Here is a 16,672-nt window from a genome sequence, read left to right as displayed (position 1 = left end):
ACATCAGATACATTTAGCTTACTTCGCCTGACAGCGTAGACTAGAATATCCTGTACGAGTTCATTGTTTCTCTTTGCCTAATTTGTTGAGTTTGGCAAACACAGCCATTTTGATGGGAGTATAAACTTGTGCCCTAGACTATCCAGAAGTGTTTCTTGAACTGTTTACGGTCTCCCTTACCTCATCAGATATCGCTCAACCTCTAGCGGGCACAATTGAGTTATTTGTCCCCCCTTTTTACCCGATTTTACTTCTCTTTAGATTTGGCACCACCTAGCGAACAGCCATTAGACTTATGTATATCATATCTTATTCGACAACCTGACATGTCTTTTTATCAAAAACTCCTGACCTGTCACAAGAAAAAAATAGAGCGATGGTTTCGGACTCCGAAACCCTTTTTAATTTCTCTTTTGACAAATTTTTACATTTATCTCTGGACAAAAGATTCCCACCAACCTTTCCGTCCAACTTCTACCCATCCGTGCACAAGTTAACTGGTCCCCTGCCCCAGATAAGTTCCCTTCGCCATTCCTGTCTCGGGGAAACGACTGGGGTGAAGGTTGCACAGGAAGCAGTCATCGACACACAATAGTCCGTCCTGTAAAGAATATTCAGAAAGACCATAGCCCATATCACGAAGTCTGACTAACGACCGGGCCGCGGCCGGCTTCCCCGCAATATCTACTGGATGTACGTTCAGCATGGCATTCAACGCCAAGGTAGGTGTTTTGTTCTAAGAGCGCCGCTGATACCAACCAGCGCCGTCCGTTGTACTGACACTAATATTTTGTTGGTGCTCGCCGTGCCCAGTGCATTCCATCCGACCAGCACCCCATAGAGCAAAATCGGGTTTACTACCATCTCATAAAGTCAGTGTACTGCTCTTGGCGAGAGCGCCAATCTTTTGCCAATAGCAACCCCCCTGCAGCAGTGCAAAGCAACTGCGGCCTTCTAGGCCCTAACTTCCACATTGGGTCTCCTGGACATGTAGTTCGTTCGCCCTATACACGATGGCGCTATACTACAATGCCATGCGACCTGCACTCAAGCTGCCCGAGGTCTTAAACCTTGTTGCAATTACTAACGTTAGTTTTCGCCATTAGATATGCAGGCGATATGTGTGGAGTGGCATGCAATGCCGCTGTTGGGGTAGCTTTTAGGGCTCCCGTTATGCTAATCATTGATAACCTAGTTTTATGGTATACGTACTTTTTTGTGTAGCTGTCCACCAACCTAGGATCCCATATTAAATTATGGGCTTGAAAATTGCAGTAAATACCCAATGAAAGAGTTTGGGAGTTTGCATACAGTCTTTCATACAAGGATTTCTTCGCCATCTCTTCCACATGGAGCTTGCACGACAACTTACTATCAAATATTATTCTGGTTGACCCGACTCCAGATGCCCAGACATGTACATTCAAAAGCGGCTGATCAATCAGAGAGATGATTGTTAGTAGACATCTGCCACTTATGATGACTGAAACATGAGTTTGAACAGCTTGCAACACTTTAAAATTGTCTTCTTCTAAATGTGGGCGGTGTTACGCCCATTTTCCAAAATTTTACCAAGTTTCCAATTTGAGTCTTAGGTCAACCCATGTATCAAATTTAATCACCTTATCGGTCTTTTCGATATTGAAAAAAGTGGGCGTGGTTGTCGTTCGATTTCGCCCGTTTTCAGTACCAATATATTTTGAGCCCATATATGCCAATTTTTGCCCAAGATAACGTATTAACGTACGGGCGATTTCACCATTTCCATATTTAGATATAAAGAAAGTCTATATCCAGTATATGAGTATAAACAAGTAAGCGTGTCTAAGTTCGGGTGTAAACGAACATTATATACTCAGCGTGAGTTTCAATTGTACAGTTCATTTCATACAAATTACTTTTTCGAATTTTGTTACAAGAGATTTATTTTTTTTGAGGCTCTAGAAATGTTGTGTAATGCTTGATCGGTAAGTGAAATATCATTGATGCATAACTATTTTTCGCTAAGATCCAGCTTATTATTCTAGTTTTTTTATATAATAAAAAGGGCCATGGTCTTTAACCGATCCCATTCAATTTTACTAGAAATATGTCCTGCTTTAAGTAAAATATGCGATCCGTTAATTTTTATTCAAGTTATGACTCCCGAAACATCGAAAACTGCTTGGTCAAAAGAGGGGCGGTGCCATGCACATTTTCAAAAATTTGAATTTTTTGCTTTTTCTTGTTATAATTCCACTTGGGAAATGAAACACGATTGATATAAAGCTCGTTTTTGCAAAAATATAGCTCATTTTGTTAATCCACGATCCTTTTAAAAATATTTTATTTAAAATTAGGCGTGGTTCTTAACCGATTTCGTTAATTTTTCTTCGAATCGTTGTTTATGGTAAAGGCAAACTCTCTGTCAAATTTTGTTATGATAGGTTTAATGGTTTTTTATTTATGAATAATAATATTTGTAAAATTGAATTTAACACAAGTAGGCGATGCCACGCCCATTTTCAGTTTTTCAAATTTTTATCAAAAGTCTCAGGTTCTTTGTGTTTTCCAAAATGTATGTGAAAAGTGGGCGGGGTTATCGTCCGATTTCTCTCATTTTAAATACCGATCTATTCTGGGTCCAGTTAAGCCCGTATACCGAATTTGGTAAAAATATCTCAATATTTCCTCAAGTTATCGGACGGACATGGTTTAATCAAATTTTTTTCGACACTGATAGTTTTGATATATATAAGCCTATATCTATCTCGATTCTTCTATACCTGTACAACGAATCTTGCAAAGTACGCTGAGAACAAGAAAGTATTAGGCGACAACGATACTAAATAGCAGGGATGCACCTTAACGTTAAGCTAATCGTTTATCAAAAAATTTCCACCGTTTCCGTTGAAACACTTCGAAATATTATCGATAAAGAAATTATCAAGATAAATTGTATCTCGTTTTTAACCGAAACGAAAAGCTTTCGTTAGCGTTAAAAACGTTAACAGAAACGTGATACTTTATGTTTGAATTGTGCTGGCAATGCTATAGCCATGGTGAAGCCGTAAGGTGGCAACAACGAGCGCACATACACACACAAAATCTATGTAATTTGTTTGTGTAATTCGTTGGTGGTAATGTCAAAAATACTCTGAGAAATGTTCGTACTGTCAAAATTCATGAGAAAAGTTGCAATCAGCTTGGATAATGCTTTCACCTTTAATGACTCCGCCATCAATCAGCTTTGCCAGCATAGTTTGAAATTAATAATCAACATAAACGATCTGATTTCGTTTTGATATGGCAGAAAACGAAACGAAATCATTTCGTTAATTTGACGATCTTAACGTTAATAAACGAAACGAAATGACTTCGTTTCGTTTATTAACGTTGATTATCGTAACGAAATGATATCGTTTCGTTGGTTAAGCATGCCTGCTAAATAGAAGCAACAATGAAGAGAAAAAAATGTTAAATCAAGTCTCTATTAGTTAAACCAACCGAACGTTGTCTAACACTATATTCAACCTTTTATAGTAATAAGATACATGACTTTAATCTACTATTTGGAACGTCCATTAGTCGGTAATTGAAGGCTAACCACAAAATAATAACAATTTAAATAGCCTTTCCGCTTAAGGAGTTCAAATATATTAAGAAAACATAACGCTAAAGTACTTAGTACGAAGAATCGATGCAGAATGAAATAATCGGAAAAAATAATTGAAAATATCGTAGCAGAATGCAATTACATATATTATGGGGTCCTGCAAGCTAACCACAAAAAGCGCTTTCAAATCACAGCAGTCGGTCCTGTCGTCTACAGCTATTAGTAGCGCACACATTGACATACACATACACATTACGTAACTTATTGAAATGTGTACTGAACACTTCCGCAAACAGAAGCTATTTTAAATGTCGCGCTAAGTGCTCTGGACTACAATTAAAAGTTCAGCCATCGTCCAGTGCGATGGTCAATTTTGTGCCAAACGCTATGCAGAAAAGTTATACAAAGCCAAAGCTCGCGAATGGAAGAAGTTTCAACAAATAGAAATTTTGCAAAATAACTTTTTAGTGAAATAAGTGCTAAGTAATAGATATTATTTGTTATTAACTAATTTTTATCTTTGTCACACTAATATCAAAGTGAGACGACACATTCAACCGATTCCTATTCCAGCATTCCATTTGTTTGGCGTGTATAAATGTATATGAGATAAGAAGCTGAAAATAAAAAAAAATTGTGAAAAGAAAAATTAATAAAATAACAACAAAATCAAAAACAGTGAAATATGTTATGCTGGAAGTTGTGGTCATTGCTTTGGCTACTCTGTGCGCATTCTTCATTTCAAGCTGAAACGGATACCAACTTTTTGAATGTAAGAACAAGAAAATGCACCGCGACTCATTTATTTAGGCTCCACATTATATTATTTTATTTACTACCTTTCTACGAAAAAGGATATTAAGCCAACATATCTTTAGCCGCTTTTGATATGCTGCTTTTTGATTCCCCTACAAATTGGCGAACCTGCATCCTATCTATCTGTTCGTTAGTCTGAAATATCCATATCGGTGCGACACCTAGCGAAACCTTTCTTACATGTGTTAAGCTATCGTTAAAAACCGACCCCGTAATCCCAAATCTCGAATGAATTTGTAAATTGTATCTCCTTTTGTTGCATTGTCACGGTGTTTTTAACTAAGTGTAAGGTTTCTAGTAGAGTTGGATTTTTTAGTTTTGGCTCTTGGTTCGGTCACCTAATTGAACTATTGTTCAACCAATTGAACTAGTTCAATAGTTCAATTCGGAAGTCAAATCTACTCACTCCCAGATTTAAACATCACACATATATGCCGCCAGCAACACTTATGGAAATTCGGCAGTACTTGCATTTCATTTTGTTTTCTTCACGATTTTCTTGAAAGTGCTTCCATATTTCACATCGCTTTGGCATCTGAAACAAATCATTATGTATTAAGCACACATTTTTATACTCAGCGTGCTTTGCACACAGAGTATATTAACTTTGATTGGATAACGGTTGGTTGTACAGGTATAAAGGAATCGATATAGATATAGACTTCCATATATCAAAATCATCAGTATCGAAAAACATTTTGATTGAGCCATGTCCGTTCGTCTGTCCGTTAACACGATAACTTGAGTAAATTTTGGGTATCTTGATGAAATTTGGTATGTAGGTTCCTGGGCACTCATATCAGATCGCTATTTAAAATGAACGATATCGGACTCAAACCACGCCCACTTTTTCGATATCGAAAATTTCGAGAAACCGAAAATATGCGATAATTCATTGCCAAAGACGGATAAAGCGGTGAAACTTGGTAGGTGGGTTGACCTTATGACGCAGAATAGAAAATTAGTAAAATTTTGGACAATGGGCGTGGCACCGCCCACTTTTAAAAGAAGGTAATTTAGAAGTTTTGCAAGCTGTAGTTTGGCAGTAGTTGAAGATATCATGATGAAATTTGGCAGGGATATTACTATTATTTATTATTATATACGTGCTAAATAAAAATTAGCAAAATCGGAAAATTTTAACAAAAAATTTAATATCTTTACTGTATATAAGTAAATTATGTCAACATTCAACTCCAGTAATGATATGGTGCAACAAAATACAAAAATAAAAGAAAATTTCAAAATGGCCGTGGCTCACCCCTTTTTCATTTACTTTGTCTAGAATACTTTTAATGCCATAAGTCGAATAAAAATTTACCAATCCTTCTGAAATTTGGTCGGGCATATATTCTATGACGGTAACTGTTTTCTCTGAAAATGGGCGAAATAGGTTGAAGTCACGCCCAGGTTTTACACACAGTCCACCGTCTGTCTTTCCGCTCGGCCGTTAACACGATAACTTGAGCAAAAACGGATATATGTTAACTAAACTTAGTCCACATACTTATCTGAACTCACTTTATCTTGATATAAAACATGGCCGAAATCCGACTATAACCACGCCCACTTTTTCGATATCGAAAATTACTGAAAAAATGCCATAATTCTATACCAAATACGAAAAAAGAGATGAAAGATGGTAATTTGATTGGTTTATTGACGCAAAATATAACTTTAGAAAAAACTTTGTAAAATGGGTGTGACATCTACCATATTAAGTAGAAAAAAATGAAAAAGTTCTGCAGGGCGAAATCAAAAGCCCTTGGAATCTTGGCAGGAATACTGTTCGTGGTATTACATATATAAATAAATTAGCGATAACCGACAGATGATGTTCTGGGTCACCCTGGTCCACATTTTGGTCGATATCTCGAAAACGCCTTCACATATATAACTAAGGGCCACTCCCTTTTAACCCCCTCATTAGTACCTTTAATTTGATACCCATATCGTACAAACACATTATAGTGTCACCCCTGGTCCACCTTTATGGCGTTATCTCGAAAAGGCGTCCACCTATAGAACTAAGGCCCTCCCCCTTTTCACACCTTTCATGTGATACCTATATTGTACAAACGCATTCTAGAGTCACCCCTGGTCCACATTTATGGCGATATCTGGAAAACGCGTCCACATATAGAACTAAGGCCCACTCTCTTTTATAATACTCATTAACAGCATTCATTTCATACCCATATCGTACAAACACATTCTAGAGTCACCCCTGGTCCACCTTTATGGCGATATCTCGAAACGGCGTCCACCTATGGAACTAAGGATCACTCCCTTTTTAAATACTCATTAACACCTTTCATTTGATACCCATATCGTACAAACATATTCTAGAGTCACCCCTGGTCCACCTTTATGGCTATGTCTCGAAAAGGCGTCCACCTAAAGAACTAAGGCCCTCTCCCTTTTAAAATACTTATTACCACCTTTTATTTGATACCCATATCGTACAAACACATTCTAGAGTCACCCCTGGTCTACCTTTATGGCGATATCTCGAAAAGGCGTCCACCTATAGAACTAAGGATCACTCCCTTTTAAAATACTCATTACCACCTTTCATTTGATACTCATATCGTACAAACACATTCTAGAGTCACCCCTGGTCCACCTTTATGGGGATATCCCGAAATGGCGTCTACCTATAGATCTATGGCCCACTCCCTTTTAAAATACTCTTTAATACCTTCCATTTGATACCCATGTTATACAAACACATTCCAGGGTTACCCTAGGTTCATTTTCCTACATGGTTATTTTCCCTTATTTTGCCTCCAAATCTCTCAGCTGAGTATGTAATGTTCGGTTACACCCGAACTTAGCCTTCCTTACTTGTTGTAGTTAAATTTATGAAAGCAAAATGGAAACACTTACTATTACATTTGTCAGGAGACCTCTTGAGTTCCAATGAAATAATTTCAATAAAGATATTTAACGTTTAATAAAAAGTTTATTTGTACAGAGTTTTTGTATAAATTTCATAAATTCCACGCTGGCTCTGCAGTTCGGACGCTTTCTATTTTAGTTCTCGCAATCGACTGACTGACAGCCATCTTGTTGTTCATTGTCTTTTTCGTGAGTAGGGTTACCAGCTTGCTGACAGTCGGCCTTTCCTGATATGGAATCGACCCCGATTTCGTTGTCTTCTAGGTCGCTATAGCTTGTTTCGTTCTCATCGAGTTCGGGACAGTTTCTACACCAAGGTTTCAGTTTGCTAGATTCGAAAACAGAAGAGTAGTTTCGCGACTTTATTGACATACCCGGAATGTCTTCGATTAAATACCGGTTATTGTTTAAGACTTTGGCTATACGATACGGACCACGATATTTTGACTCTAATTTTCTCGATTCACCGGTAGCGGCGGCTTCGTTCTCAATGACAACTAAATCATCTTCGCGATAAACTCGAGGGATTGTATGTTTTTCGTCAAACCGTCCATTTTTGTCGTTCGCGATCGATATTCTCCGTAGCTGGTATACGTTTTTCGTCTATCGGAATCTTCTCTACGGTTTGGTCGACGTCATCATGCACGGCGGCAACTAACAAATTGTGTACGATATCGCGCAAGTTAAAGTCGAATATTAGCTCGTTTGGGCTATATCCGGTCGTTTTATTCGGTTACGAGTTGACTGTAAATTGCAAATTTCGCAACAACAAGTCCCATTCCGTAGGGTTATCAACCGAGGTTCGTAAGTAATTTAAAATCATCTGGTTTGCCCGCTCGACTTGCCCGTTTGCTCGCGGAGTAGGTACCGCTGTTTTTACGTGCTTTATACCGTTCAGCTCGCAATACGTGGCAAATGCCTTTGACGTGTAAGCGGTTCCACGGTCCGTAATAATTTTAAGAGGCAGCCCGAAATAGCTCGTTACATCATTTAACAAATTTATTACGTGCGTCGTTTTTGTATCGCGAGCCGGTCTAACAATGAGATATTTGGAAAACGAGTCTGAAATCGCTATGACGTACGAATTCCCTTTCTTACTACGAATAAATGGCCCGAGATGATCGATATGAATCACGAGGAACGGAATCGGGTCTACCGGATCGAAATGCAAAGTACCTTCAGCCTTACCGAATTGGGCCTTACGATAACAGCACTCCGTGCACGCGGCGATATAATTTTTAATGTATTTCCGCATTTGCGCGAACCAAAACGTTTTGCGAATTCGATAAATGGTTTTCTCCAAAGCATGGTGACCCATCTTGTCGTGGAAAAGTTGAGCAATGCGCCAACGTACGGAGATAGGGACGACAAATTTCAGTCCATATTTTTCTTGACGATAAAGGCGATAATTTTGGATACGAAAATATTTCTTGATCTCTGGAGCTCGCTGAGATTTTACGTGGCCTTGCAAAATGGCGATGATTTCACGAAGTTTCGGGTCTTGTATTTGCATCGTATAAAGCCAATCATTAACGTCGGAGTTTATTTAAAAGATAGATCCAGCCGGCTCTACGTTTTCAGGGGGCTGGTCAGGCGCTCGGCTCATTGCGTCTACGTGCGCAAGTCTGCTTCCTGAACGATGTACTGCTTCAAAGTCGAACTCCGATATCTTCAACCACCAACGCGCGATTTTAGGCTTTAGTTCCTTGTTACGTCGTACCTTGGCCACGGCTGAGCAATCAGTCACCAAACGAAACTTTTTGCCCAACAAGTAAATGCGGAATCGTTCTAGTACCTCAACAACGGCGAGGGCTTCCAACTCATATGAATGGTAGCGGCTTTCCGGATCTGCGCAGTGTCGACTGAAGTACATTGTAGGCTGCACGTCTTGTTATCGTGTGACTGCATCAGCACACCAGCTAGACCAACACTGCTGGCATCAGTATGTACCTCGTGCAGCGCTGTTTGATCGTATAGGGCCAGTACCGGAGTGGTTGTAAAAAGTTCGATGATTCCTTTAAACGAGGTCTGTTGAAGATCAGTCCAGCAGAACGATTTTTGTTCGGATTTGCGTAGAAGCGTGGTCAAGGGCTTAGTTATTAGCGAGTAATCAGGAACGAACTTCCTGAAGAAGCCCGTGAGACCCAAGAACCGTCTTAATTCGGTGACATTCGTAGGCAATCACGTGACCGAGCTATTCGATTCGTGTTTCTAAAAATTTACATTTGTCTATACGCAATGTCAACCCACTATCGCCCAAGATACATAAGAACTTTTTAAGGCGTTGTAATCCTTCATCAATGGTGCGGCTTGGTATTATGACATCATCCAAATACGCCAAAACTTCCCCAGGTTTCATCTGGGATACTGACCTATTCATTACCGTTTGGAACACGGCCGGAGCTTTGACTAAACCAAACGGCATTCTATTGAATTCGTAATGCCCTTCGTTGGTAACAAATGCTGTGAACTGTTTTGATTGTTCTTCGAGCTCTATTTGATAATACCCCATTCTTAGGTCTAATATTGAAAAATATTTATTACCTGCTAGCTGAGCGAAATGTTCATCCATAACTGGCATCGGATATGACGTTTTGTTCGTGATTTTGTTTAGGCACCTGTAATCCACACAGAGGCGATGCTCACCATTTTGCTTCTCGACTAGTACAATTGGCCAGGCATATGAGGATTCTGATAAACGTATGATTTCATTGTCGAGTAATTCTTTGATTATGTCTGCCACAATCGGCCGCTTTGAGAATGGCAGACGATACGGCTTCATATTTACCGGTATATTCGAGTTTAATTCGATTTTCATTTTCATGATGTTACATCTACCGAGTTCTGAAACCTTTTCCGAGAAAACACCGCGGAATGAGGACAGTAATTGTTCGAGTTTGTCAAAATCTTTATTAACGAGAGTAGTACGTTCAAGAATGTTTAAAACATTTTCAATACGACAACCTTCATTATCGATAACCAGCCGACTTCCGTTTCTGCACAAACTATCAGTCCCAAGTAAAACATTTTCACTTATCAAATTATCTTCTACTATCAACCCGTCACTATCAATTTTCTCACAGTCAATTTCTATTATTAAGTTTATTTTCTCATTACATACGAATTTACCGCCACCAAACCCATTCAATGTTATTAAACACGGTGTACAGCTGCCAAGTTTACTGGCAAAGCTGCCTCTTACAAGAGTACGACTACTGCCAGGATCTACGAAAGAATTTGTCAAAAGTCCGTTCACTTTAATCTCCTTGATGTTTACGTCAATAATTTCTTTTGTTGGTTGAACAGATTGATTAATTAGTCTTACCGTATTATTTGATTTTTCCGGACAAGTTTCGATTGTGTGATTAGTGCGTTGACATTTTTCACAACGGGTTTTTTTCTGCGGTTCTGGACATTTTATTGAATAATGCCCAAACTTCAAACAGTTGTAGCACTTTACATTTTCGTTGGATTTTGTAGCAATATCTCGCGAACCGGACGTAGCATTTGTTAGGACCATTGGTTTTGGCCTTGCTTGTGAATTTGTCTTAACCTCGTTAAATATATTGTAGTTATTGATATCACGCAACAAATCAATACATCGCGAGTAATAATTAGATATTTTTCGTTTGTGTTGAGAAAATTCTTGGTCATATGGACTCGCACATTTTAAATTAACGACGAATACAATACTAAAACGTAAGTGCAGAGGAGCCCCGAATTGATTCAGCGGAGTCTCAACTTCTTTTATGCGTTAGATAAACGATATGTTAATTTAATTTAATGGCGAACACCTTTTTTTAAACTCGATAATATGTATTTTTACTCGTTTAAACACATATTTTCACAATTGAATGTTTTTGCACACACAATTGCACTTATTCAATTATAAGCTGTATTTCGAGTTTTACGTTTTTAAGGGTGGATTTCATCCAACTTCTGAGGCTGTCAGGAGACCTCTTGAGTTCCAATGAAATAATTTCAATAAAGATATTTAATGTTTAATAAAAGGTTTATTTGTACAGAGTTTTTGTATAAATTTCATAAATTCCACGCTGGCTCTGCAGTTCGGACGCTTTCTATTTTAGTTCTCGCAATCGACTGACTGACAGCCATCTTGTTGTTCATTAGGGGGACTCATGTAACCGTATAAATGCCTTATAAAGTGTGTAAACGTATAAATTTATCTAGTGCGTAAACGAACTGTCAAATTTTGTATGAAAAATCATTTACACAATTTGTATAAATTTACGCGCACATTTCATTGTGTAAACGCGGTAAACTCAAAGGAATGCAACCTTGCAGATATTACAGCAGGCATTTTCATCAGAAATCTCCAACATCAGCAAGTCATTTACTAGAATATCTTAGTAAAGACGTTTTAGTTTTGATTTTTCACTTAATCTTGGAATTTTTTAATTTGTATAACAATCAAAAAATGTTTGTTTGGCAATAATACAGCTGATAAACAATCAAGTTTATCAATAGCATTTCTAGGTGCGTTCATATAACAGCGTGTGTAAATGGATATAATTTTACACCTTATAAGTTTATATGCTTTCATGAGTCCCCCTATTGTTTTTTCGTGAGTAGGGTTACCAGCTTGCTGACACATTTAAAAGACTAAACTTCTAAAATAAATTGTAAAACTTCACAAAATGACGATATGGCGGTAAACATCGCGAAACTCGATCAGCTGTTTTAATTTTGACAAAGAAGTGAGTTGCCATACATTTTGAAATTTTAATTTGCAAAGTTTCCACATAAAAGTTTAGTTCACTTTACTGAACGAACTAGCGAACTTACTTACTTAATTGGCGCTTAACCGTCTAAACGGTTATGGCCGTCCAACAAGGCGCGCCAGTCGCTCCTTCGCTCCGCCAACCGGCGCCAATTGGTCACACCAAGGGAGTTTAAATCGTTTTCCACCTGGTCCTTCCAACGGAGTGGGGGCCGCCCTCTACCTCTGCTTCCATAGGCGGGTTCCGATAGAAACACTCTCTTGGCCGGAGCATCATCTTTCATTCGCATAACATGGCCTAGCCAGCGCAGCCGCTGCGTTTTAATTCGCTGGACTATGTTGATGTCAGCGTATAGCTCGTACAGCTCATCATTAAACCTTCTTCGGTACTCGCCATCGCCAACGCGTAGAGGTCCATAAATCTTTCGAAGAACTTTTCTCTCGAACACTCCCAAAGCCGCTTCATCTGCTGTTGTCATGGTCGAACTAGCGAACTAGTTCAATTAAAAGATCTAGTTCTTTCATTCTTAGGTCAATAGATCCCCAAGCCTAGTTTCTAGTCTGTAGCTCAACGAGAAATAACTAAAAATCGTTCGCAGATTCCATATGCTCCATGGATTTTCTATCTAGACCAATTTTCGATCCTACGTATTATAATCAGCTAGAGCTCCAAGCTATTTTCAAAGTCTACAAACCACTGGAAGTCATTTAAAGCCCGATCTTAAGATTCCCAATCTCAGTGTTAGGCTTAAAGTTTCTAGCTCAATGGAAACTTACTAAAAAGTCGACATCAAAATTCCACATGCTCTGTAAGGGCTCTCCAAAGATCTCGAAATATCCAGCCCATCTGTTTAGTGTAATTTTTTCTGGAATTCTAAGCTACGTTCAAGGTTTCAAGTCTCTAGCACCCCGGAAAGTAACTTACAACCGATCTCAAGATTCCTAAGCCCGAATGAATTTTTTAATTATTTTGAGCCGTGCTCCACCCAGTGGATTTTTTCTTTTTTGCTGACCGTGTACGGTTATAAGTTTCTAACTCAATGAGGAGTTACCTAAAACCAATTCCAAGATCCCACATGCTCCAAAAGGATTTTCCAAAGATCTCTAAATATCTCGCTCTTTGCCTCATTTAGAAGAATTTCTTATCCTGAATATATAATTTAAATTGAAATTTAAGCTCACCTGGTGGTAACTCAAAACTCGAACGGAAAATTTCCAAATTCGGAAAAGCTTTTAAAATCTCACCAATACAGAAAACGAGATGGACGGAACAGAGCAAGAGAACAATAGACAGAAGCGAAATAAGTGGAAAGACGTGGATACTTCGCCACCAAATACAGTCGCTCAGTGCTGTGAGCATCCGGCCTAATCGAACCCATTTTCATTCTATTTCTATTAAATTTATGATTTATCTGTCGCTCAAATTTTTTAATGTAATTACATTTTTTATTACAGCACAAACTAAACGGCCTCGATCAGTGGAAGTATGAGAAACGTCCATTTTGCAATGCTTTTACAGGTAAATATATAACGGTATATCAACAGAAGATAAGTTTGTAAAAGGGGACCTGAAGGCAACGAACTAGGATTATTATAGTCAGAGCTGCTCAAGCCCTATACACTTATAACACTATAGTTGTTTTTTTTTTTCGTATTTATCCGATCAGTTAATTTATCTAATTTTGTATATAATAAGCTGGTCTGATCTATTTATGTGGGGTGCGAATAAGACAAAGCTTTTTCCACCTTACAGCTCAACGTTTCGCTAAGATTTTCTTAGCATCTCCAGGAGCGTAAACTGAAAATGGTAGATTTTTGTTGCACTAAATATTTACGTTAAAAAAACTAAACAATGATATTGTTGCATTAAATTTAACAAAAACATAAACATACAATGTTGATACCATCATTCGTGGTACTCTTGTCATTGATGATTGATTTGTTTACGTACATACGAGTGGCTGCTTAGTATCGGCTTAGTGATGATAGTATCGCTTAGTGATGTCAATATTCGTCACATTATTATAGTTTTTGTTTTGCTATAAAAAATAGGCACACATAAAAATTCACACTTTGAATATAAAAGAAAAATTTATATGCCTTCATATATAAATTCGATTCATACGAAAGTGCCTGAATTTCATATGAAAGTGCAAAGAAAAAGCACTTCCATATGAAGCCAAGGCACTTCGGTACGATATTCAAATTTACATTAACAAATTGACAACTAACAATTTTTCAAAAATATCACAGTACTGAGAAAAACATGAATTCAAAATGTATTCATATATCAAAATTCTTTAAACATTACAAATAATTTTTTTTTTTTTTAATTAAAAAAAGTTTTAGTGTACATATAATTTTGTATATGTACTGTGATTTCCACTTCAATATAAAAACTTTGAACAGCCCTGATTATAGTGTAAAAATGTGTGGCTCTCGAAAATTCAGTTTTCGGTTATGACTTCGGAAAAAGTTTTTAAGAGTTTGGTGCATTGATTTTTGGCTATCTCGTCTATGAGTTCTGAATGGGGTGGGTTGTTTTTCCACTTTATAGGTAAACCATGTAAGATCGGCAACAGAATCACCGCAGCAAATGCCCTTCTATTGGAAGTTCTACTAGGCCACCCTCTCTGATGCAGTTTGCTTTCTTCCGGTAGGTAGAATATGGAAGACTCGTCCCCATTCTCTCACGAAAGTCTTGAGCAATTACGCCATAAAGTTAATTAGCTCGATCCAGGAGATCCCGAAATCACGGGCTCCTATATGAAAGCAAAGATACTAACATAATATAATATCTGGGTCGATTGAGAACAGCACCTAGGAACTTGTAACTTCTCTGTTGGTGTGGAAGTTGTTGTTGTTGTAGCGATAAGGACACTCCCCAAATGCCTTGGGGAGTGTTATCGATGTTGATGGTCCTTTGCCGGAAACAGATCCAGTACGTTTCGGTAACAAGCACCATTAAGGGACTAGCCCGTCCATCTCGGCAACGATTTGGTATTACCAACATGTAACCTTCTAGGGCATAAACGCCCTCCCACCCCCTAGATCCATGAGGAACTTGGGGTCGCCATAGCTTCGGCTGTTAAAGATACAGTATTCGCCACTGGTAGGTGAGGTTGACAATTGGGTTGGATAAGCTATATATTGCGCTGGCAACCCCTTGAAAGGGTTGCGCTACACAACCCCTTGAATCAATTTGGTATTCTAGTCGCCTCTTACGACAGGCATACCTGCCGCGGATATATTCTAAGCCCCCTAACCCGCTGGGGAGGTTGGAAAAGTCATAAACATCTTTGAAAGAGATTTATAACTTTCTGTTACTGGACAGGAAAATATCCTAGCGATGGGCGAGAGGTTTCATTTATTCTGCATTCCACTGTGCCTAAGACAAAGAAATTGATATACCAGGTAAAACGCAATTGAAAAGGGAATGATTCACCCTTTACCATATCTACAGCACAAATACTAAATATAGTGAAAGAGACCAAAGCTCTCTTCGGCTCTGTCGGTTTCTAGGAGCCAGAGCGATGAAACTTCCTAAAGAAAGTTCGCTCCCTTAGGCAAAAAATAATGGGATTCGCATTGAAATAATATAAATAAGCCCGCAAAGCACGGGACGCCATGCCGATCTCTGTTCCTTTCCCTTACTTTTTTGAGTTTCAAGCTTCAGAAATTAATAAAGTACAATAACTTCCAATGTATATTAACATTAAGTATCTTTATTTCATTTGCGGCAGGTTGTGGCAAAAAGCGTTCATCTTTACCCCCCTACCCCTTGTGGAAACGCACTGAAATGGAAGATTCAGACGCAAACATATACCACAACGAATATTTATCTGATGGTTTAAGCGATCTCATTGATATTAATGCGGAGCCAGCGGTGGAAAATGTACAAAAGCAAATTATGTCACAAGCTAAAATCTTCGAAGCCATCAAAGAGGCAAGCAAAGAGATATTCCGACAGAAAAATAGACAAAGAATGCGACAACAGATGGAAAACCAAGATAACGCTGAAGGGGTTTAGGATAAAAGTTAGATATGGGTAAAATCACAAGTCAATATCAGTTATTTTATGTACGTAATTACTTATATCATTAGCTTTGAGTCACTAAATTGTTGATTGGTTCTTTCAATTCGAGCACAAAGGTCAGGTTTAATAAAGTAAAAATGCAAACTTCTTATTGTAACGAATTTAGTGAAATTGCGCTTATTCCAAACTTTCTGCTGATGTTCAAATCGCTAAACTGTTGAATAAATAACTCCAATATTCAATAATGCAAAATGGTCTTTATTAGACTACTTTGAGAATAATTCACAATAACTCTTACTTCACAACTAATTGCGTGTATAATTCAAACTGCTTAGTCATGCCTCAGCTTGCGCTGTTTTTATACTCTCGGTTGCCTAGTTCATCCATTTCTCCTAAGGTCTAGTAATTTCGTAAACTTCATGCTTGGTTACCAGCCATATACATGTATATGTGAGTACTACTTCGGCTGATGATGACATGCGTTGGTGAGTATCTCTTTGCTGCCTTGTATGTATGTGTGTACATGGTGATTGATTTGTTTACGTACATACGAGTGGCTGCTTAGTATCGGCTGAGTGATGAT

At 38.2% G+C, this 16,672-nt stretch overlaps 1 protein-coding gene across 1 annotated transcript; it reads left to right on the top strand.

Annotated features, from left to right (window-relative positions):
* The first annotated feature begins 3,894 nt into the window (after positions 1-3,894).
* CCAP (Crustacean cardioactive peptide) lies at positions 3,895-16,672 on the top strand. The gene is made up of 4 exons (XM_067758987.1): positions 3,895-4,078; positions 4,169-4,367; positions 13,509-13,572; positions 15,797-16,672. Exons 2-4 carry the CDS (start codon positions 4,281-4,283, stop codon positions 16,081-16,083), a joined length of 438 nt encoding a protein of 145 aa, XP_067615088.1. The 5' UTR covers positions 3,895-4,078; positions 4,169-4,280; the 3' UTR covers positions 16,084-16,672.

The sequence above is a fragment of the Eurosta solidaginis genome, chromosome 1 (genome assembly GCF_040869045.1).
Source record: "Eurosta solidaginis isolate ZX-2024a chromosome 1, ASM4086904v1, whole genome shotgun sequence".
Classification (NCBI taxonomy): domain Eukaryota; kingdom Metazoa; phylum Arthropoda; class Insecta; order Diptera; family Tephritidae; genus Eurosta; species Eurosta solidaginis.
Note: the sequence above shows the minus strand (reverse complement) of the source record. Positions and strands in the feature narration are given on the sequence as shown.